General features: G+C 34.4%; 5 protein-coding genes across 13 annotated transcripts; 1 reads left to right on the plus strand and 4 right to left on the minus strand.

Annotated features, from left to right (window-relative positions):
• Positions 1 to 63: 63 nt before the first annotated feature.
• Positions 64 to 8,795, minus strand: LOC116338068 (serine/threonine-protein kinase grp). Of its 2 annotated transcripts, none has more exons than XM_031763123.1 (8): positions 8,544 to 8,795; positions 6,048 to 6,196; positions 4,926 to 5,149; positions 4,716 to 4,822; positions 4,516 to 4,586; positions 4,253 to 4,395; positions 1,739 to 1,936; positions 64 to 869 (listed from the first exon to the last, which is right to left on the minus strand). In XM_031763123.1, the coding sequence occupies exons 2-8, from the start codon at positions 6,128 to 6,130 to the stop codon at positions 325 to 327; spliced, it is 1,371 nt and encodes a 456-aa protein (XP_031618983.1). In that variant the 5' UTR covers positions 6,131 to 6,196; positions 8,544 to 8,795; the 3' UTR covers positions 64 to 324. The 2 variants fall into 2 exon arrangements, with proteins under 2 accessions (XP_031618983.1, XP_031618984.1); XM_031763124.1 differs by lacking the exon at positions 8,544 to 8,795 and adding an exon at positions 6,834 to 7,086.
• A 435-nt stretch (positions 8,796 to 9,230) lies between these two features.
• LOC116337948 (phospholipase A-2-activating protein) lies at positions 9,231 to 12,618 on the plus strand. The gene is made up of 8 exons (XM_031762929.1): positions 9,231 to 9,375; positions 9,489 to 9,664; positions 9,729 to 9,901; positions 9,975 to 11,343; positions 11,404 to 11,482; positions 11,553 to 11,610; positions 11,679 to 11,840; positions 11,917 to 12,618. Exons 2-8 carry the CDS (start codon positions 9,531 to 9,533, stop codon positions 12,315 to 12,317), a joined length of 2,376 nt encoding a protein of 791 aa, XP_031618789.1. The 5' UTR covers positions 9,231 to 9,375; positions 9,489 to 9,530; the 3' UTR covers positions 12,318 to 12,618.
• LOC116337949 (mitochondrial carrier protein Rim2) lies at positions 12,604 to 16,288 on the minus strand. 7 transcript variants are annotated; one of them, XM_031762933.1, is made up of 11 exons: positions 15,903 to 16,288; positions 15,649 to 15,687; positions 15,048 to 15,554; positions 14,624 to 14,822; positions 14,475 to 14,542; positions 14,195 to 14,234; positions 14,035 to 14,126; positions 13,880 to 13,949; positions 13,615 to 13,818; positions 13,266 to 13,483; positions 12,604 to 13,188 (listed from the first exon to the last, which is right to left on the minus strand). In XM_031762933.1, exons 3-11 carry the CDS (start codon positions 15,092 to 15,094, stop codon positions 13,071 to 13,073), a joined length of 1,056 nt encoding a protein of 351 aa, XP_031618793.1. In that variant the 5' UTR covers positions 15,095 to 15,554; positions 15,649 to 15,687; positions 15,903 to 16,288; the 3' UTR covers positions 12,604 to 13,070. The 7 variants fall into 7 exon arrangements, with proteins under 7 accessions (XP_031618793.1, XP_031618792.1, XP_031618791.1 ...); XM_031762932.1 differs by having other exon boundaries at positions 15,653 to 15,687; positions 15,760 to 16,288; XM_031762931.1 differs by having other exon boundaries at positions 15,760 to 16,288.
• Positions 16,289 to 16,656: 368 nt separating this feature from the next.
• LOC116338234 lies at positions 16,657 to 17,876 on the minus strand. The gene is made up of 4 exons (XM_031763362.1): positions 17,792 to 17,876; positions 17,594 to 17,726; positions 16,903 to 17,039; positions 16,657 to 16,835 (listed from the first exon to the last, which is right to left on the minus strand). The coding sequence occupies exons 1-4, from the start codon at positions 17,803 to 17,805 to the stop codon at positions 16,667 to 16,669; spliced, it is 453 nt and encodes a 150-aa protein (XP_031619222.1). The 5' UTR covers positions 17,806 to 17,876; the 3' UTR covers positions 16,657 to 16,666.
• A 1,170-nt stretch (positions 17,877 to 19,046) lies between these two features.
• Positions 19,047 to 21,701, minus strand: LOC116338011 (protein tamozhennic). Of its 2 annotated transcripts, none has more exons than XM_031763033.1 (6): positions 21,013 to 21,701; positions 20,755 to 20,954; positions 20,504 to 20,683; positions 20,352 to 20,439; positions 19,952 to 20,026; positions 19,047 to 19,466 (listed from the first exon to the last, which is right to left on the minus strand). In XM_031763033.1, the coding sequence occupies exons 1-6, from the start codon at positions 21,143 to 21,145 to the stop codon at positions 19,150 to 19,152; spliced, it is 993 nt and encodes a 330-aa protein (XP_031618893.1). In that variant the 5' UTR covers positions 21,146 to 21,701; the 3' UTR covers positions 19,047 to 19,149. The 2 variants fall into 2 exon arrangements, with proteins under 2 accessions (XP_031618893.1, XP_031618892.1); XM_031763032.1 differs by having other exon boundaries at positions 19,047 to 19,829.
• Between the last annotated feature and the right edge of the window lie 109 nt (positions 21,702 to 21,810).

Raw genomic sequence — 21,810 nt, forward strand, 5'->3', positions numbered from 1 at the left:
GTGTCATTTGATAACGGTTTATCGGATATATAATTTGTATTCAGCATGAAATAAACTCATATGTTTTATTTGACCAAATCAATTTATTCAATTTTTATTTTCAATGGGAAAATGTTTTACTTAAACAATCTACATGTTACAAATATTTGTACATTAACAGCTTAAACGAAATAAGGTAGCGTGATGTTGTAGTCATTGTAATAAAAACGATGGTAAAAAAACAACCTATTCTAATGTTAACTAATTAGCCCAAATGTCAGCAAATTGTTTAATTTTCCGCATGCTCAATACACGGTTCCAACAAAAAAAATGTGTCACTTGATGCTACCAAGAATGTTGCTCTTTACCAATGATGTCGGCCAATGATTTCTTGATTTGAATGAATCGTCGTTTGAACTCAATGCCGTCACCTTTTGAAAGTCGAAAATCGACTAAAATAACATTGTTCATTTCAATGAGATTAATTTTGAAAACCAAATTAATTTTTCGTCGATCAATCGTTGACACAGTAATATGATTGATGTCTGTCTTTTTCCATGTATATCCCATTGTTGAAACAGTATCAATAATTCGTTTGACTGTATCGTCTGTGGTGGTTGTTACACTGAACCGTGTCATACGCTTAACAAGACGATGGAACGGATTTTGGGTGTTTTGTGTGGGATTCATTTGTGTACACAATATAAGATCTTCCATAAGTGTTGGCTGTGAGAAACAGAAATCATTTCGTTGATCATCGCCGGCCACATTCTTCAGCTCTACCGTTTGTGGCACGGGCTGTGATAGATTAACGGGCTTATCGACATTCATGAAGTCATTCGGTCGGAAGCGTTTGGCCCGTGGCGTTTCTCGATCATTTTCTACAGTTTCTTTTAAATTGAAAAATGAAAAACAAATCAATCATTTTATTTTATACGAATTACAATTTTATGACTAAACAAAATTAATGGCAAACAAAGCAAATCGACGAAAAATGAAAAATTAAATTAAATGATGACGAACAAAATAGAAATTGTAAATCAAATTGAACTGAAATATACATATGCGTAAATAAAGGCCATCAGGCTTTTGGTGGTAAAACTATATGATTTCATACAACAACATACAGCTTAAACCACCAAAGACATGATAACCGGTAAACAAAAGATTGATTGAACAAAAGCGAAACGAGCAAATAATAAAGGCAAACCTGTTTGGCAGTGGAAGAGGGGAAGGTAAGGGGGTGTTAGAAGAAATTGTGTTTTTTTTGTTAGTTTATTTAGGTTCCGTATTTATGAATTTCGCGTTGACATTATCCAGCGCTTTAATGCTTTGGTAATCTAGCTTTATGAAATATTGTTACTCTATCATACAGCTAAAGCGCCAAAGCATGCAAATGCCTTCATGTAGTCAATCGTCTTCGGATATATATATTTTTTTTACATGTTATGGTCGTTATACAAAATATGATTTTGTTCGGTCGTCACAAGTCGTTGATGGTGTAAATAGTAAGAAGATTCGGACCAGAGACGCGATAGTTAAAAATCTTCCTGACCAGCCACTTAAGTGCTCTCAGACTTTAAACGATCCACTGAGAGTCACTCAGTACCTGATCAAGCAAATCCAATATTGTCTGATTGTCTTCGGATCGTGTTTTGAAAAGTACACCACCAGCTGATTTTTATTATATTCAATGGTGTAAAAAGAAGTTCACAAGAAACATATATATGAAACTCATCATCGAAAGCATAGCACATACCACTTAATTTACACCATTTATGTTCAATAATTTCCTTAACAGTGATTCGCTTTCCTGAATCCGGTTCAAGTAATTTCCGGAGCAATGATAACGCTAGTGTTTCCAATTTACTCCACGGTGTTATTGTCATCCAAGAGTTGTCACCCTTCCATTTGACAAATTCAGCACAACCCGTTGTCGGTTCATCCCATGGCAACTCTGTGAACGCAATGTGAAAATGTAAAAAATTAATTATAAAAATTATTATCGTATAGAATTAAATGCGCACAAAAACGATTTAAAAAAAAACTGAACGATTTTACAACAAGCTAAAGTATACAGGGTGGGCCAGAATAACTGCAATTTTTTTTCGCACCTATGTAGATACTACTATAATAACTTTCCAGTCACTCTTTTGTTTACCGTTATGTTTATTCATGTTTTGGTTATCCACTGTGATGATGCACATTATTGCGCAGTTCTTGTTTACTTTGCTACAATAATGGATGTGAAACGTCAACTCGTTTTGAATTTGCATAAAAAAGGTTTGCGACAAATTGATATTTTTCGGAAGCTTCAGATCGACAATATCAGTTTGAATTTTATTCATCGCACCATAAAACGATACAAGGAGCGTGGAACTGTCGATGTGAAGCGAAAAACGGGCAGAAAAAGATCTGTACGAACAAAAGGTCTGGTCCAAAAGGTACGAAAGAAAATTCTTCGAAATAACAAAAGAAGCGCCAGAATATTAGCTCGTGAGCACAATATCAGTCGATCTTCAATGCGACGAGTGTTGAGAGAAGATTTGGGAATGAAACCATTCAAAAAAAACCGAAAACATGGTTTGACAAAAAAAATAAGCAAGATAGAAAGCGAAAATCCAAAGAGCTGCTAAGCCGAGCCGCAACCTCAAACATCGTTTTCTCCGACGAGAAGTTGTTCCTTTTGCAGCCAAGTCTCAATGCGCAAAATGATCGTGTTTACGCAGCGACAATTGAGGACATTCCTGAAGATGATTTAGTCGTTGAACGATATCAAAATGTGTCAAGTGTCATGGTTTGGGGCGCCGTTTCGGCCGACCACAAATTTCCCCTTGTTTTCGTTGAAAGTGGCGTTAAAATCAATGCAGCTGTGTATGAAGAAGAAATATTGCGCAAAAAATTGTTGCCACACGCCAAAAAAGTGTTTGGTAATGAACCATGGGTGTTTCAACAAGATGGGGCACCGTCACATCGAGCAAACAGAGTGCAACAGTGGTTAAAGGAAAATGTGCCTGATTTTATTGATAAAGACGAATGGCCGCCATCGTCTCCAGACTTGAATCCATTGGATTATTTTGTGTGGGGCTACATGCAATCAAAGTTAAATGATCTGAAGATTACGAAAACCACAAAATTGGATGCATTTAAAAAGAAAATCGTCAAGATTTGGAACGATATTCCCATCGAAATGGTGCGGTCCGCGTGCAAATCGTTTTTACGACGTTTGCGTTTGGTGATCCGTGCAAACGGAGGAAGAATCAAAACCAAAACATGAATTTAAAATTTTGGACCCTATTCTAAATCCCAATAAAGTTTTCATTCAATTTTAGTAAAAAACAATACTTTTTCTGAGCACATATAAAAATTGCAGTTATTCTGGCCCACCCTGTATATGCCGAGTAAATGTTATCAATATACATGTAAGGTATCCGGTTAATCGCTATTGTAATATATATATAATTTTTTATGGTTGTTAGTATTTTTTGGTGGATATATACACAGAAAATGAGTGGTAAATGTACAAGTAAATGTTTAAGGTTTCAATTAAAAATAATGTATCGAAAGGAATTCATTGGGTGTTTATGCTTTTAATCAGTGAATGGTTATATATGCATGTTCCATGTACACAGTCAATATTTACATATGTGTGTGTGGTGTATATTTTTATTTATTTATTTTTTTGGTATGTATGGTGATGTGCAGCAAGCAATTTTCGTAAGACCTCTGGTATTAAAGCTTTAGATACAAAAATTGAAAAACAATCTACAGCTAGAATACCAAAGAGCTCAGCAAAAATATAATTTATACATATAAGACATGTGGGTGTTTGCGTGTACAAATAGGATGATATTCACAAAATCTCAAATTCACAAGTTTATTTTGTTTATAAATGGTAGCAGCATGGCTGTTGTGATATTTTATACTATGTGTGTGTGTGTGTGTGTGTGTGTGTGTGTGTATGTTGGTGAGTAAGTAAATATGTGTATAAATATTTGCTATTTGAATTTGTTAAAAAAAATGGCGGTGGCCGTGTGAGTGGTATCAAATAAATGAATCAAGTTAATACAACATAAGTTTTTGATTACAAAATTTTCATATATGCAATACACAGGGCACATTTGTTTTGATAAATGTGATTTGATATCATTTCATATTATTTCTGTCTCATCAAAAAAAAAAAATGTTTTCCAAATGAAATATGTTGACCCATGTGAAAGTGAAACACAAACGATAACACGGCTGCATAATAATAAAATGGAAATGTTCTTACCGCCAGATAACATGGCCACCAAAATAACGCCACAAGACCAAATATCGGCTGCTGTTGCATTGTATGGCCTCACAAGAATTTCTGGAGCAACATATGGCAGTGTTCCGCATCGTTTATCGAGTAAACGCTCTTTGCCCTTTATTCTACACAAATTTCAATGAAAATAAAACCCGAAAAAATATAAAAAATATTCAGAACTGGTGACGTTAGTGGAAAATGATTGAATGTTTTGACAAACTAATTATTATTATACCTATTAATACCTGAACATAGTGGCCATGCCGAAATCCGATATTTTTAAATTGTCGTGTTCGTCAAGCAATAGATTTTCGGGCTTCAAATAATTAGAGAAATTTAAACCAAAGCACAAATTATCGTATTATATTGTACAAAAATAAGTATGTATGAGAATAATATGCAACCCTTAAAATAATTCGATTGCAGCAATGTGTAGTGTACCCACCTTTAAGTCACGATGCGCAACCCCCTTTCCATGCAAATAATTCACACCATCCATTAACTGATTAAAAAAATGTCTTGCCTCATTCGCTCGCATTCCAATGTCCGGCTCTATTTCAACGATGACAGTACATTAAGTGAAATTAAATATGTTGAATGGTTTCTATACGATGGTGTTAGAGCATTGCAAAAACACAATATTTATATTACATACCGATTCGATCAAACAGTTCACCGCCGGCAGCATATTCCAAGAATATATACTCGATTTCGTTTTGTCGTCGCGTCCCAAAATATCGTAGTATGTGTGTATGTTGTAAGAATTTTTGAATGCATACTTCCTTTTTTACCGATGCAGATGCATCGGGATGCTTACGCGTATCGACCATTTTCATTGCAACCGCCTCACCGGTTTGTTTGTTCAGCAATAATTTAACTCTAGATAGACAAAGAGAAATATCAACAAAACGAACGAAATCAACACATTTGAAATAAAAAGCAAACACACCATTTGTGAATAATGAATTTTCATTCATTTGGTGCAGTAAAAATGTTACATTTTCTCTTTTTATTATCATTATTAATTTATAATGATATTATTATTGGCACTCCCCAAAAATTGATTATTTAACAGTTCAATGCAGTATCTGCTTTTAAACAAATGAAAGAGAGAAAAAATTGTGTGTGCGAGCGAAAAAAAAATCCGTACGTAAATTCATCACTATAAATCACTCGATTATTTTTCTGGATAAGCCACAAGAATATTGTTATGCACATTTTTATTATGAAATGTAATTTTATACAATGTAGAACAATTTGCTTCGAGGCACGATTGCATTTGTAATGGAAACTATGTGTGCTACAAATGTAACGCAGATGTAATTTTATGTGATTTTTCATATGTATATTACTCAATGGATAAAGGTGGATGTGACCGGTTGAACAGTTGATGCCAAACATATACAAAACGGGGTGAATAATATAGCCGTTTTCCGTTCAAAATGTGCTCTCGATAGAGACTCTTTATTAGAGAAAAAGAGCGAAAAGAACCCCAAAGTACTCTAATCTATTAAATGCGCTTACATATATCACGAATTTCATTTCCATTTGATTTGTAATTTAATTTTTAACTTCTGAACTTTTACGTTAAATGTTTTCTCCATTGAATTTAATCGCATGTAAAAAATCAAGAAATCATTACACACATACTAATCTTTTTTTGTCTACTACGTTAAACACAAGCAATGCGAACAAAAAAAAACCTTTCAGCATCCAATGGCGTACGGAGAGAAAATGAACAAAATCGTATGGATCGAAATTTGATGTGGTTACTTACTCGCCATATGCACCCTCTCCAAGAGTCTGCGCAAGAGTCCAACCTTCAACGAATTCTTCTCGATTACCATTTTGGGATGCCATTTTGACTGAGAGAGCGATGAGACGTTTGATGTCTGTGTTACGATTCTTGCACCGTTCCTTTGGACACTGTATTCGATATCAACATATCGTGCATCCAAATGGAAAATTTCACACGTATTTTTTTTGTGATGCGTACATAAATGAGAAATAAATGGAAGCGATAACATAAAATCGATTTAATAATTTTGGTTTAGCTTAAATTAATCATAATGCGAAAAAAAAATTGAACATTCCGATCTGTCTTCATAAGTTAAATTTTTTAATCTTTAATTCATACTTTGGGAAAAATTAACGATTTTTATACGCACATATTTTTTTGTTGTTTCATTTTATTTTTGTTAGAAAAAAACTAATTTAATTGCAATATTGAAATAATAAAATGGATTTAATGTGGATATAAATCTTTATGTTTCTTTGCGCGACGAATGAATTTAAAGCGGTCGGTGGGTTCAAATACACAATTCTACACGCTCAGTAACACACACATACATACATGCATGCGAAACAGTTTGATGACAATTTTTATTGATTTTTTTGCAGAATGAATTTTAAGCTTTCTGAAAAAAACAGTACATAAAATGCTAAAAAATAAAAAATCGACGCTAACCATTGCAATTGCTGATTCAATAAATAAAATTTCATCATTTTCAATTTATGTCACATTTTTATATCTCTGTGTAGTGGTGAAAGAGAAAAAATTTACCGTTTTCGGAATTTTTCCTTTGCGAAAACAAAATTTTTCGACAAAAAGAAGAACGTTTCCTTCAAAAATTGTTCTATATTCATGTGAATCAAGAATGTTTAATTTTAAAATTGCGCCACTTTGTAAAAAATCTCGAAATTTTGATTTGTATTTTGCAGCTATTGTGATAATGACTTTGCGATGCCATTGCGAATATCGAATATATATCGTGATTTAGAGAATTGCATGCGACCGGCAAGTTAGTCTTGGTTTAAACAACTGACATTGATATTGTGTGTTATGCATACAAATATATGCGGAAAACGAACAGGCGAGAAACATGTTCAGCTTGGTAAATGCTGTTCTGCGAATTGAAATGCACAGCCGTAGCGCAGCATTGATAGCCCGTTCATTCAAATTGAACCACACTGGTTGGTGTATAGACGAGACTGTTACAAACGTGCAGGCATCATGGTGTGTGTATGAGAGAGATAGAGCGAGAGAGAGAGTGGACGTGAATCTATGTGCTGATATATTTGAAAGTTGAACGCGAGAATTTCGATGTGGTCGTAAGGGTATGCGTATAATGAAGCACACATATACATGCCAAAATTCAACCGTACTAGTGTGCAGAAAATGTAATTTTTGAGGTAAGAAGCGCACAAGCACATTTTCGATTGGTGGTCTTCAATGTATTCATGAAATAGGAGAATCAACCGACTAAAGACAAAAAGAAATCAACGAAAATGCACAAAACTAAATGCGAAAATGTTGTTGTTGGCTGGATTCAATAATGGAGAAGAAAAGAAGCACAAAAAAAAACGGCTTGTAAAAACGAACGACGAAATATGAACCGAAAGGAAAGAGGTAGACGAAAAATAGGAACATAAAACTGAACTGAGCCTTTTTTTCTCTGTTGAGCAACAAAAGCGGCACTTGCCAATCGATTGGCATAGCAACATAACGATATATGTATATATGTATATTTCTTTTTTGCACAATCCAAGCCTTGTTGCAGCCTCCATTGTATGTGTTGCAAAATATAACCAAATGTGGTATCACCATGACCGCTATTGGCAAGTCCGAAATCAAATCCAATACAGCTGTATGCCATAGTTTCGAACTGATTTTTTTTTTTAATTTAAATACGGTACACATTTTGAGATGATGAGCGATACGAGAGGAAAAATCCAGTTTTTATTTTACCGGCTTTTTTGAATTTATAACATTTATCATTGATTTCGTTTCGCTCAACACAACTACGCAACAGCTAAATGGTGTAGCGACAACATTTTCAATTAAAAAAAAAACTATAGATAAAAATTGCATTTGGTGGTAACTTATAACTTGACAAACGTTTTTTTGGAGATAGAGAGAATGGAATATGGTTTTGCTCATTTATATTTGTTGCGTCTCTTTTCATCTGATTCGCATATACGCACCAAGTTGTATGGAGAAACGAAAATCAGAGAATAAAACTGAAGAAATAAGAGAAATAAAGAGAGAGAGAGAAGGAAGAAAAAAACGAAATGATCCGGTTTGGGAGAAACGCAAAAGATCCGAAAAAACTGTAATCTACCACTAATTCGCATAAAAGTTTTTTCTTCTTCCCTTTTCTCTTTCTCTTTTTTTCTCTCTCTTTCACTCTCTTGAAAGAGACTCTGTCTTCTGGCGAACATGATGAAAAGAAGAGCAAATCTGTTAGAAAAGTGAAGTTTGTGTATGACTTACGTTTTTTTTGCACGGTATAAAATGAATGGCCAATTTAATTCTCCAAACAATTGAAACACTACAGCAGTTCGATTATCGTAATGTTCGACGATAAAAAAAGCATTATTTCATGTTGTTTCACACTAACAAAATCTCAAACGATGGCTAAATTTTTGTTGAACCATAATGAGTGTACATGCACACGCGCGTTGCATATATTAAAAAAAAAAAAAAAATCAAGTGCCGAAAATGATACACATGCTCATTCGAACGAGAGCAAACAATGACTGCTGAACATTGATGACACACGGCATTTTCATTCTTGACTCTCTTATACATACCGCATGTTACAGCAAGAGTCGGCAATTTTGCGCTTGTCTGAAATTCGTACAAGTTGATGATATGATGCTGTCGTGGAGAATTTTTGCACACTTTGTAGAGATTTTCGGTTTTGTCTTTCCTCTCTTCAGTTACAATTCATTTCTCCGGAATCCTGCAATAATTAATGCATTTTTTTCATTTCGAAATAAAATCTTCGATTCAAAGAATGAGTCGAATGAATTTTTGATGGTGCAGAAAAAAAAAATTCGAATCGAAAACATTTGAAATTGTTTAATATTCACCAATTGCAATTTTAAATTCAACATAGATGCAAATGTCATACGTAAACGTAAACGTCAAATTGGTCGGCGCTAAAATAAATGTCAAACGCCAATTGTATATACCATCGTTTCGTCGCAAATTTAATTGTAACAATTTTTTTACCTATATCGAAACGAACAAAATCGAAAAATAAAAAATCTAGTCTGTGTAAAAATTATTTGACAGATACAAAACGACAATTTCAAGCAAAGTATTATCTTTTTTTCTTTAATTTGTTTTTTAAATTTAAATTGAAAATCATTCAATTTTGCTGAATCACCGAAGAAAGTTAACCTTATTTTTTGTATGTTCGTCTAATTTAAGGTCAGTGTTTATTGATTGCATTTATTGGAATAGCAATAAACCATGAGTTTAGACGATTATAAATTGAATGCTGAATTACTGGGGCATTCAGGTGATGTTCGAGCATTGGCAACAGCCGATAGCTATATTGTTTCCGGCTCGCGTGATGCAACCGCCAAAGTCTGGCAATACAATGGGTAAGACATCATGGGTTATCATTTTTCATCCGTTGACATCGCTATCATTTTCCTTGTGAAACAGAACATCATATGATGAACAATCAACGTTGACAAACCATAAACATTATGTAACCAGCATTTGTATTTTGGAAGACGACAATTGGATTTGTACAGGTAGCCATGACTCGACAATTTGTGTATATGCCGCCGGTACATTGGTACCATTCACCGTACTAAAAAATCACAAAGAGAACGGTATGTCAAATGGTATGTTTAACGATATAATTAAAATTTAACTTCTTTCTTCTTTTGTCGGAAAAAATGATAGTAAGTGCAATGGCACCGGGGAATGAAAAAAGAACATTCATAAGCGGTAGTTGGGATAAAACGGCAATCGTATGGAAAATTGGCGCCAATGGTGAGTCTGAAGCACCGCTTAAATTAGAAGGTCATGAAGCGACCGTATGGTCAGTTTGCGTTCTAAAATCTGGAAAATTTGTAACGGGGTCAGCCGATCGAACGATCGTCTATTGGAATAGTCGAGGTGAAAAGCTTAAAGTATTAAAAGGCCATACGGATTGTGTTCGTGGTCTGTTGGCTTTGCCAGACGATTCAATAATTAGCGCTTCAAATGATGCAAACATTAAGTTTTGGAATGCCGACGGCGAATGCATTAAAACATTATCTGGACATACAAGCTTCATTTATGATATGGCATTCGTATATGGCTTAGGCGAAAATGTTTTTATAACATGTGGTGAAGATTCAACAATACGAATGTGGAATTTCGATGGACAGCTAGGTGAAGAGAAAACACTACCGGCTAATTCAGTGTGGACCGTCGCATGCATGAAAAATGGTGATATTGTTACTGGCACTAGTGACAGTGTGGTGCGAGTTTTCACAAAAGATCCAAGTCGAATGGCCAATGAAACGATATTGGAGACATTCAAAGCAAATGTTGATGTTCGCATTCGTGATATAAAAAAGACGATAGGTGATGTGCACGTTAATACGCTACCCGGTGAAGATGAATTAAAGAAAAAAGGAAAATATGAGGGACATACGATAATGATTCGACAAGCAGACGGTATAATCAAGGCCCACAAGTGGGTTGAAGGTAAATGGGAAGATCAAGGTGAGGTCACCGGAGGACAAGGTGGCGCCACCATATCGAGGAGTGCAATGTACGAAGGAAAAGAATATGATTTTGTGTTTTCGGTTGATATTGCTGAAGGTATGCCAGCTTTGAAATTACCGTACAATCGAGGCGAAGATCCATGGATGGCCGCACAGAAATTCATTCACAAAAACGATCTACCGCAAGTATATTTGGATCAAGTTGCAAACTTTGTTATCCAAAATTCCGGTAATGCTCCAGTTGTTGAAAGTCTTGCATCGACCAGTGCATATCAAGATCCATTCACAGGGGGTGGCCGTTACATTCCAGGATCTGGTAGCGGTTTTAATACGAGCGCTGGAAATGTTGATCCATTCACCGGCGCTTCAAGTTATACAACACAAAGTGCATCGGTTCCGGTGAATTTTGTTCCACGATCGACCGGACAAAATTTGGATCCATTTACAGGTGCCAGCAGTCATACAACGACATCATCCACTGCTGTTAAGCATTTTCCATACAGTGAATATACTGCCCTTACTACTTGCGATCCAACGAAAGTCTTGGCTAAACTAAAGTGAGCACCAATTTATTACAAATCTCTTGCGCATTTTTAATTGATTATTTTCATTTTCAGAGAATTTAATAATATGGTAGATGAAACGTTGAAAGTATCAGATAAAGAATTGGAAGAAGTTATTAAACTTGCCCAAAATGTATGCATTTTTTGTGTTTTTAAACGATTTTTTTCGGGTTTTAATCATATACCTTCTCGTTTCTTCTCAGGATTTTTCATCTTCTGAATCGATTGTCGTAATGAAGAAGCTTCTTCTATGGCCGAATGGTAATTTGAACAATGACTTTCTAGCGTGTACTCAATGACTGTACATTTTTCTGTTTGACCAATTGCAGAAAGACTGTTTCCCGTTTTGGATATTTTCCGTTTGGCTGTTTGCGATGAAACTAGTTGTACCGAATTGATTACACCAGATGTTTTGAATATTATCATTCAGAATGTTGGCATTCCACCAGCTAATCAACTGATGTCAATTCGCGCACTATCAAATATGTTAGGTAAATATCTAGATTGTTCCAACACAACTTCACAAAAAACTTCAAATAATATTTTAATAAATTTCGGATTGATTAGGTCATTCATATGGTCGTAGTCACATTGACAGTTGTTTGGCCAATGTCTTGGTTGCGGTGAGCACCACAAAAAAGGGAAGCGCAAATCTACAAATTGCCATTGCAACATTGTTGCTAAATTTAACAATCGTTCAGATGGCTCACGCAGATCAAACTCAATGTCAACACATTACCGAAACAATCATCGATTTTTTGCTGTGGAATGCAGATGCTGAAGCATTGTATCGCACATATCGTGCAATTGGCAATCTTTTGAATACGCCACATGCCACAATCATAAGTGCATTTATCATCAGTGCGGATCAAATTATGGATCAAATGCGTAGCAATATGAGTGTGCAACAACAATATGGATTCGAGAAAATCAACGACATCGCCAAAGCAGTTATAAGCGCAATGTAAACATTTCGAATCACATTCTCTACTAATACAAAACTCACGCAAAAAAAACAACACTATTCATTTAAAAATCACATTCAGATGGATATAATCGGTTTCGGTTGATTCTGATCAAAATCTAACTTTATACAGAATCGCCACTAATATGATATTATTCCATCGAAATTGCATCAGTTTTTTTTGTGTATAGCATATAACATACATTTCATACCCATTGTTGATATCACATCATGATTAAATCATAAAAAAAGGAGGAAAAAATGCATTTTAAAAAAATAAAAGACAAAAGTCGCCTAAACATTAATGATTTAGTTTTGTTTTTATTTCCTTCTCATGAAAATAGATTTTGCTTTTTTTAATGACAAGAATCAACGTTTATATTACTATTATTACAACAAAACAAAAGTGTGCGCAAGTGATAAGCACAACGAGCGGATTTTCAATTGGTTTCCAATAATGGAGTCAACCGGAGTCAACACACAGGTTTTTTTTTTTATTAAAAAAAGACAAAATATTTTATCGAATCTATCAGACCGCAGAAAGAGCTAGCAATTTTTTTTTATATTTTCATTTAAACTGATGTTGCATCGGTTTGCGAGTGGAATTGACTAATATTTGTTGGAGCTATAAATCATGTGGCCCAATAAATAAGTTACATTTTAAGTTTTTTGTCTTTGAACCGCGTAAGAGTCTAGCACAGAGACTCAGAAAACTCGAGTTTTCGAAATTCCTTTCAATTTGGTTGCGTTCGCAATTTCAGGCATCGTAGAATTCATTATTAAAATGCCTAGTTAATATATATACAACACATTCGTAAGTAGACATCATAATCGCCGTGTTTGGAATTTGGCGAACTAGCTGCGTTGCAAGACCTCTGCAAGAAAAGAAAATCAAATTCACATTCAGACTTATTGATGTAGGCACTATATTAAAATAGTGGGTAATACTAACCGGTAGAGACCGGCTTTGCCTTCTTCACGCCAAACCAAAAATAGCGTCTGCCAAAATGAACGGTATTTATTACCTTCTTCACGTAGTCGAGTTCGTGCTACCTCATGCGGATAGGCAATACACGAAGCCACCGTTTTTGAAACGGCACCAGCTCCCATAAATTCTACAAAATCACGAGAAGTCTTACCATCGGCCGGATGTGTTCGTCGCAGATTATTCTAAATGCGAAGAAAAAAAAACAATAATAATTGATAAAATAAATTGGCTTCCTATCTTTGAAACTCTAAGAATAATAATAATAATAATATTTTATTATTATTATTAATAGAAAAAAGGAAAAACAACTTACAATTTTAGCCTTAATTGCTTCATAGATAACAAAATGGATGACTGTTTCTGATACTCCCACATAGCTAGCTGTAATTCCTTTGTAAAATCCAATAATGCCTGATGTGCGATAAATTTTTCTCACACATTCTCTGAGTGTCATTTTTACCTCCGAATTGTGATCGAGTTGAAGACGCGTTTTTACAAACCATATTGGATTTGTTGCCTGTAATATTTTATTCATTAATGACAGTTTTTTTTTAAATTTCAATTTCGTGAATGATTACCGTGGCCGCAGCAAAACCAGCACAAGATGCAGATAAAATATGAACGATTGGTGAATCGACTGATAAATTGCTAAAAAAGCAACAAAAATTAAAATATTAAATTAAAATTTAAATGATAAACAAAGTGATTGTTAAGGATGAATTTGATACACTACTGTAAAGAGCTAAGTGACGTTTTTGTTTGGGAGTAGGCACAGAAGTATATGGCCCGACTCGGGGCAACGCCAACAATATTTGGACCGAGTCCCTGAAATAAAATACCAATCGTATCTATTATAACTTGCATAATTTGATGATGAAATATTTTTTGTTTACCTTAAATAAAGCTCGCGAGCCTTCCGTATTGACTATGTATCTGAAAAATAATAAATAAGATCATGTGATTTTAAATTTGTATAGCTGAGAATGAAAGTGATTTAACGATAACGAATCTCTGGCTTACAGAAAAGTCCCAATACGTGAGTGCAGAAAGTGAAATTCGTTAAATCATTTTCATTTTCAGTTATTCATCCGACATCATATGAAGAATATCAAAAGTCATGGCAATAAAATTGTCTTTATCTTGAGTTTGAGTACAATCGTAAAATTCACTTACTTTAAACATTGCCAAATACTAATCGATTGTGAACTAGAAGATATTCCGCACTGCGATATGGTTAAAATCTGTGAAATATACAGCGAAGAAAAAATATGAATTTATTATCTGATCAATGGTGAAAAATCGAATAACATAAATGTACTGACACTGACTTGTGAGCGTTTTCGCAGAATAGATGTGCAAATGTCGCGTTTTTGCGATGTTCCTTTGAATTGTGCAGCATTTGTGGTTACTTTTTGTGCAGCGTCTAATATAGGCGATGGATAAAATGGTGATGAGCTTTGCAACCGAGTTTTGACTACCTCAAGTGGACAAGTCACAATTGCTCCAACTGTACCAGCAAATCTATTCGATCAATATGAACATACAAATGTGATTTATTTACGTAATCGTATTTATAGCACACCCGGTGCATTCAAAACAATCGCAATCATTTTTTTTAGGTTAGTCACCGACACACAGTACACGAGTTCATCCATACAAAAGTCGTGACGTACAAACGATGTTATTTCACGTTATTTCACGTTATTTCATATGGATGAAATACATGCTTAATCCGATAAAACTTACCCTCCGGCAAGCAAGTGAATGATTGTATCACGTTCACGTTGTGTCATAATTTATATTCTTCAAATTGTGCAATGCAATCATTTAAAATTGTGTCCTATTTTGTAAAACCAAATCGCAGTCAGTATTTATTTGCGGTTGTTGTTGTCTTGATCGCTGCTGTCGTTGTCGTTGCTGCTGTTATGTCTTTCTCACTTTTACCAAATTGTATACTATTTTTTTATATTCTCTTCTCATGGATTTTCAATGTTTAAAATTGTTTCTTTTTCGTCATATTGTTTAGATCCAAAGTAAGATGTGTAATAAGTGTCAACAAATCACTTTCATTTGTTTTTATGTTCGTAAGGTAATTTACATAGACTTTGCACTCGACACAGAATTTTCTTCAAAAAATGTGTTTATCATGAGCAGTGAAATAGTTTCTACTTATAAAATCGGCACATTCTTTTTATTCCTTATATGCATCCCAAAGTTTTACGACTAATTCACCTTTGGCAATGCAAAATAAATCTACAAAACAAAACAACGATGAAAGGAAAAATGAAAATATGATGAAATTTATTGCACACATACACATGACACACAAAAAAAATGTTTTACTCACTCACACTCTCACTCTTTCTTTCTTTCTCTCCCTCGGCCTCTGTCAATTGAGATGAAAAAGCTCAGAAAATAAAAATATTGCAACTAAGAATGAACAAATAATTTCATTTACGTAACATGATGTGCTGCGAATTGAGCACCATCGATCAAAAACATTATTCATCTATTTTTGAATATCAATTCACTCTACACTCGACTTAATTTTTTTTTCGCAACAATTTTGACAGAAGAACAGAGGGAAAAAACCTAACACACACAATCGTAACGAAATTTCTTTTCCATCTCAAAAATTCAACTTTTTTTTTTGTGGTTATAAACAGAGATTTAGCGGCTTTGAAATATCAAACAATGTCCAATGCTAATATTGTGTTTATGCGTTGAAAGTAAAAAAAATTTCAATTTAAATCAAAATCTTTGCGAATAATTTCGTTCTCGTGCGATGCAATCAACACTATTACGTACACAAGGGACAAGTAAACAACAGACGTTCTTTTTGCGATTTGCGAATGAACAAAAAAAAACGTTGTCGATGCTTAGAATTGGCTATCGTACGACTATGGCTCAATATGTATTTGTATATTTTTGCTTATTTTCTTTTTTATCATTCGTCGTTCGCAGATCACTTATTCGTAGCACTAATCACGTACATCGGTTTGAAATAAAAAAAAAGCGAAATAACGCATACCATTACATTTTTCCACTTGTCATTCGTCTAGCTGTCAAAATTACTGCGATGTTTACAAATTCTAAACGATTAAAGCAACAGTAGTGGTAACAACAACGACTGACGTAGACTGACAACATTCTGATGTATTCTTTTTTTTCTGTATATGAGTTTTTGACGACAAAATTAAACTGAATCAGCGAAATTTCAAGCAAAAAAAAACACCAAAATCGTTATGTTTTGTTGAATTTTAATGTTATTTTTGTTTTAAAAAAAATCCATTCAACTATCGCAAACAGAGAATAACAGTTTGTTCTAATTATAAATCAATTAATTATGAAATAAATTTGGTACTTTATCCACCAAAAATGTATGTATAAATTTGTAAAACCTTTAACATTGTGCGCGCTGAATATGGACAATATGGATAATGTTTATAACACAGTTCAAACGACTTCACCGAACTTTTGCCACGAGTATATGCTAATTCGATTTCTTTTGGCACGCCCGTCGTCATTGCGTATCTGAAATAGATGATTTCACTCTCTTTTTTGTTGCATCTTTACAAGTGTGTTTTCAATTACAACTTACTCTACTAAATGATTTATTATTATGGCATCTTCGTTGGTCTTTTCAGTTCCAGCTACTATTTGACAAATTAACGATCGGGCACATTTCAATGGGTCATTGTTTAGTACTCGATCCCAGTCGATTTCAAATTTTTCGACCTTGAAAATAGAAAAATAAAATTGCATTAAACAAAAGTAAAATGAACGCCTCGCTTGTTCCGTCTGGACGGGCAGTTTATTGAACTTGCAATCGTAATTATGTCCGTCGCGCAAAAGAAACCACAAAAATAGTGGCAACATGTATCTAATTTTAGTATACGTTTGGCGTATCGTGTCATTCAATCTATGAACAGAGCTCTTTTTCCATTCGAGTAGGTTGATAATCTTGACGGTTACGAAGTGTGTAGAAAGTGCAGTAAGTAGCAATGCTGCAATTCATGTAGTAACACTTGAATGTAAGAAAATCACATTTTGCCGACGGCGCTACACACTGAATACTGAACATCTTTACAACGGCTAACATTGCTATTATTATACTAATCAACATAATATTGATTGATCGATTCGCCGACGATTTATGCGATCTTTTTATGTTGATTTTGAACTTCACCTATATTAACACTAATTTACTTAATTGGTAATTGAACTCTTTACATGATATTGGATTCGTAACCGTTTTAATTCCGCGAAAAATATATAATGATATGGCTCACCGCGTCCAAGTCTCTTTTCGATAGAAGAAATTTCGCAAGTTTAGCAGCTGGTTTTCGAATTTTCATGTAATCTTGTGCTAATAAATGTAATAAATACAATGCACCCAATCCCATAGCGGCTAACATCAAAACTCTAAAAATACAATCAAAAAAAAAATCAAGAAAATTTTATTTCGAAAAGGATAAAAGAAGTTTTACTTGAAATGGCCCATCTTAAATATGCTTGATTAAAAATGTACGAGACAATAATTCGAATTGACTTGCATCAAACGCTCAAATTACAATAATCATGGTGTGTTGTGTTTACCTTTATCGCATCGCTGCATTTGTACATCTAATGTTGTTTTCGGGGGAACCGATTGAGCCAATAAAGCTTCAATTTTCAACCGATGCACACTGATTTGTTGCTGTTACGTCATTTGGATTTGTATTTTGTCCACATAAAATTGCATCCATTTCATGCCATACCATAAAAATGCGTTTGATTTCACTAGGAACTAACGCAAATGGTCAATCAATTCCACACGCAAAGCTGATTCATTTCGTTGTGTGTATCAGATACAGGTAGCAAAATTTACATTTCAGGAAAGTCAATGTATCTACAATTTACTTCCATTCAATAAAGATTGCGTATTAGCGTTAAAGGCATTAGATCTCGTTGAAAATGAGCATGTAACTACAAAGTTTCAATTGCATAGTCGTGGTCTCGGCATTCAATATTTTTCATGTTTGGGAGATGCATAGCTAACAAGATGCATCGACAGCTTGCAAACTCAAGTCAATGCATTTAATGCTATAGTGAAAATGCCATAAATTATTGAACAAGCATCAACATAAAAACTGGTTGCAATTGACCGAACTGAAAGTGTTCGTATACATGCATTTTGTCTGCTTCGTTGTCGCATATTTGTACGTTCTCTTTCGCGGTCCCATGTCAATTAGGTTGAATGTGACTTTCTTGTGCATTTGTGCAGCCATGGAGGGCACATATCTTTTTGTGTTCTGTGCCTTTGAATATGTTTTGGCTTTGTCTATCGTCACGATATTTTGAAGTCATTTCGTTTTTTTTTTTCATTTGGATAAGTGTAGTAAGGAAACGGAGAATTTTTTTTTTTCTGAATTAAAAAACGCTGTAGACTCTTTGATCATAGCAATAGAAGCATCTTGAGAATATTAAACGATTGGTGGTTCGATTGTTACAAAATATCATTGCAACATCATTTGGTTTTAATTAATTATCGTTATTAATTGAATTTTTTGTTCGCCAAAGCAAAGTCGTCTTACCTTAAATTTGTTAACCATACCGTGATGCAAATATCCTCGAATACCATTCAAATGATGAAATTAAATAGTGTATTTAAATGAGACACTATTTACTGCATTTTCTATGGACACGAATTTGGGCCAGAGCTTAAAACAAGGAGTTTGTGCATTTCGATGACAATGCAAGGTATTTAATGCTTATGAGAGAAGAAAAAAACTTTATTTTCCAACAAATTACACATTTTATCTTAAATGGATAGAATACGTCGAAGCGAATACGAAATAAAAACGATTTACTTTGTAAAATTGCAGTTGCTATAGTCCGTAGCACCATTTTTTGATTTCTGTATTGAAGTGCGACTGTTAAAATTATTCAGACATTCATAATGTGGATTTTGATGGCAACAAGTTGTTTCAACAAAATTTTCGCCACGCTCATAGCCGCCAACTTGTGAATAATGATGATCTGGAAATGCCATCGTCGCCTGCAAAGGATATCGATTGCTAGATGCACTGTACATGCCCGGTTGATGATACATTCCCCTGTGATAGCCATTGTTGCGATCAAGGGTTGCTGCTGCGGCAGCTGCAACAGCCGTATGTATTCCATCTGTACAATCATAATTTTTATAATTGGATGAAAACGGTTGATCAAATGAATGACGTGAAACATTGTGATGTTCCAAAAATTTCGGCGGTTCATTATAATGATCGAGTGATTTTGAATGTGGAATCGATGAATGATATTGATTGCAATATTTCATCGCACCACAATTATTCGAACAATTTGCAACGGACGGTGAACAAAATGCACTACAAGCTGATTTTGATGTTAGCGATGACACTACATGACGCTGATTATTACAATGTGCAATTTGACTATGTGCCGATGATGTGGCATTACATATTGAACTATATACTGGTTGGGTGAGCGGCGTAGGTGCCGGCGGTGCTATATTTGAATACGCACTCTCTGATTTATGATAAAGTATACAAAATGAATGAAATGCAAATTGTGAATGGTTTTGTTATGGTAATGCACATGAAAGTTCTAGTTCAGATATAAATGGTTTTACTTTTATCAACAGTTCATACCGTATTGCCTATCTTTTCGATGACGTCGCTTTTCAATTGTATATGCCATTGCTTTTATTGCTTGAGATGCAGTACCTGGAAATTTAAACCACATGATTTTGTTTATTTGAACCGCTTAGAATAAAAGTAGTGAATGAGAAAAAGTGAAAATAAAAGTCGAACATAAAGTTTTTTTTGTATGGATTTTGTCTATATAAAAAAAACTTTATGTTCGACTTTTATTTTCACTTTTTCTCATTCACTACTTTTATTATAAGCGATTCATTTCTTTATACCAGAGCTGTTATTATAGGCGCCACAGAGGTGCGGGCACTCAAATTTTATGGAATACTATTGAGTGCTTGGACTTCTTCGGTGCCATTAGCAGCTCGGCTTTATACTCCAACGGTTTTGAATTTACCTGTATGGGTTTCACGGAACTCGAATATTTCTTGCCATGTTGTTTGTACTTGCATTGCAATCAAACCTTGAAATATTTGCTTCATTATCTGAGAAGTGAAGTTGGATTAAGTCAACATAGGAAGAATGTTGTGAAAAAATTCGATAAATTACTTGGCATTCGACATAAGCAGTCATTGCATCTCTAGACACATTGGTTACTTGATCCGGACAAATCGGACCTTCCAAAATTAAAGTGTGATTTGGCAACAAATTATATCCCATCGCTTCGAACATTTTCTCTGCATCAATTAGATTGGCCTTCACTTCATGGTGATAATATCCCGAATACAACTGCACACACAAAACGAAATACGAATTTATTACATTACACAATACACTCTGAATTAAGATTGTGATTTTACTTTGATGCATCTATACTCCTTCCTCCACGGTTTCCGAAAGAGATTATTTGCATACTGACTAATTGCTTCGAATCCGATTAGAGCCTTATAGGCGGAAAACTGACCCAATTGTAGAACGGATTGCTTGAAGACGTGTGCCGTTTCGGTCAGGAAGAATTTTCGATCATGTTGAACGATGCTCAAGAACTCCTTCAATTCGTCTGTATGAAATAAATGGGTTTATTTTGTGCCAGGTCGCAAATATCGACAATACCATACCTTCTAGTTTGCGTCTCATTTTTAATTTTTCCATATTTTCCTCTGTATCTAAATAGTCCCAATGGAGTCGCAGTAAATCGTCCCAGATTTCCTCCATCGTTTTAAATTCGTTTGAAATAATATAGTCGGCCATTTCGTCTAACTCATTTGATGAATTGCACGTAAATAAAAAAAAATAAGAGCAAGTTGTCGTTTGTTGGCTTATCACAAAAAATACATTTGCACAAAGTCCAGCAGAAATGATTGAGGCCCGGGCAATACTTCAAATACTGGTCATTAGTTTGGTTTACACCTGTTTGGTGTTGTTGCTTTTTGTTTTGTATTTGTGTTGATGACCTTATTAAAAAAATACTCTAAAGGGCATCAAACCATTGGCTTGTATTAGATTTGCTGAGCATTGTAAAGCGAACAAACAAAAACAAAAACACTGTACTGCTGTTTTGACACATTTATGGACTATTTTTAGTATGTCAAAAGCGAAAAATGGCTTTGTCAATACCAAATGGTCTGCGTGAGGCAAAAATCAATCTTTGTTAGACGGTTTGGAATAGGTCAATTGATTAATAGATTGTAAATGGTTTCGCTTTTGGATTTTAAATGAAAAATACTGTTTTACTTTTTAAAAAAATGTATTCTCTACAGATTGATTAGGATGAGCAATTTTGATAGTGTATAGTGGTGTACGTAAGTGACGAACTGTCACAATAATAAATGTCAATGGTTACGTATTGAATGGTTTCGTTTTACGATTCTTCATACGTTAAAAAACGATGCATTTTTTAAATCTCACCATTGTTA

Source organism: Contarinia nasturtii, unplaced genomic scaffold (assembly GCF_009176525.2).
Source record: "Contarinia nasturtii isolate CC-2019 unplaced genomic scaffold, AAFC_CNas_1.1 Cnas_scaffold_350, whole genome shotgun sequence".
Taxonomy (NCBI): domain Eukaryota; kingdom Metazoa; phylum Arthropoda; class Insecta; order Diptera; family Cecidomyiidae; genus Contarinia; species Contarinia nasturtii.

Bases quoted from the DNA above. Each gene is read 5' to 3' on its own strand.
- LOC116338068 (XM_031763123.1), bottom strand. From the start codon at position 6,130: ATGGCATCCCAAAATGGTAATCGAGAAGAATTCGTTGAAGGTTGGACT. The intron at 5,150-6,047 runs GTAAGTAACCAC...TTGTCTATCTAG, and splicing joins GGAGAGGGTGCATATGGCGA to AGTTAAATTATTGCTGAACA. The intron at 4,823-4,925 runs GTATGTAATATA...TCGTTGAAATAG, and splicing joins TGAACTGTTTGATCGAATCG to AGCCGGACATTGGAATGCGA.
- LOC116337948 (XM_031762929.1), top strand. From the start codon at position 9,531: ATGAGTTTAGACGATTATAAATTGAATGCTGAATTACTGGGGCATTCA. The intron at 9,902-9,974 runs GTATGTCAAATG...AAAAAATGATAG, and splicing joins AAAAAATCACAAAGAGAACG to TAAGTGCAATGGCACCGGGG. The intron at 11,344-11,403 runs GTGAGCACCAAT...TTTCATTTTCAG, and splicing joins AAAGTCTTGGCTAAACTAAA to AGAATTTAATAATATGGTAG.
- LOC116337949 (XM_031762934.1), bottom strand. From the start codon at position 15,094: ATGACACAACGTGAACGTGATACAATCATTCACTTGCTTGCCGGAGG. The intron at 14,543-14,623 runs GTCAGTACATTT...TATATTTCACAG, and splicing joins GAAAACGCTCACAAGTCAGT to ATTTTAACCATATCGCAGTG. The intron at 14,235-14,474 runs GTAAGTGAATTT...ATTATTTTTCAG, and splicing joins AGTATTTGGCAATGTTTAAA to ATACATAGTCAATACGGAAG.
- LOC116338234 (XM_031763362.1), bottom strand. The intron at 17,040-17,593 runs GTGAGCCATATC...TCTATTTTCAAG, and splicing joins CGAAAAGAGACTTGGACGCG to GTCGAAAAATTTGAAATCGA. The intron at 16,836-16,902 runs GTAAGTTGTAAT...CATCTATTTCAG, and splicing joins ATAATAAATCATTTAGTAGA to ATACGCAATGACGACGGGCG.
- LOC116338011 (XM_031763032.1), bottom strand. From the start codon at position 21,145: ATGGCCGACTATATTATTTCAAACGAATTTAAAACGATGGAGGAAATC. The intron at 20,440-20,503 runs GTAATTTATCGA...TTCACTTCTCAG, and splicing joins CTGCTTATGTCGAATGCCAA to ATAATGAAGCAAATATTTCA. The intron at 19,830-19,951 runs GTATGAACTGTT...ATCATAAATCAG, and splicing joins TCGAAAAGATAGGCAATACG to AGAGTGCGTATTCAAATATA.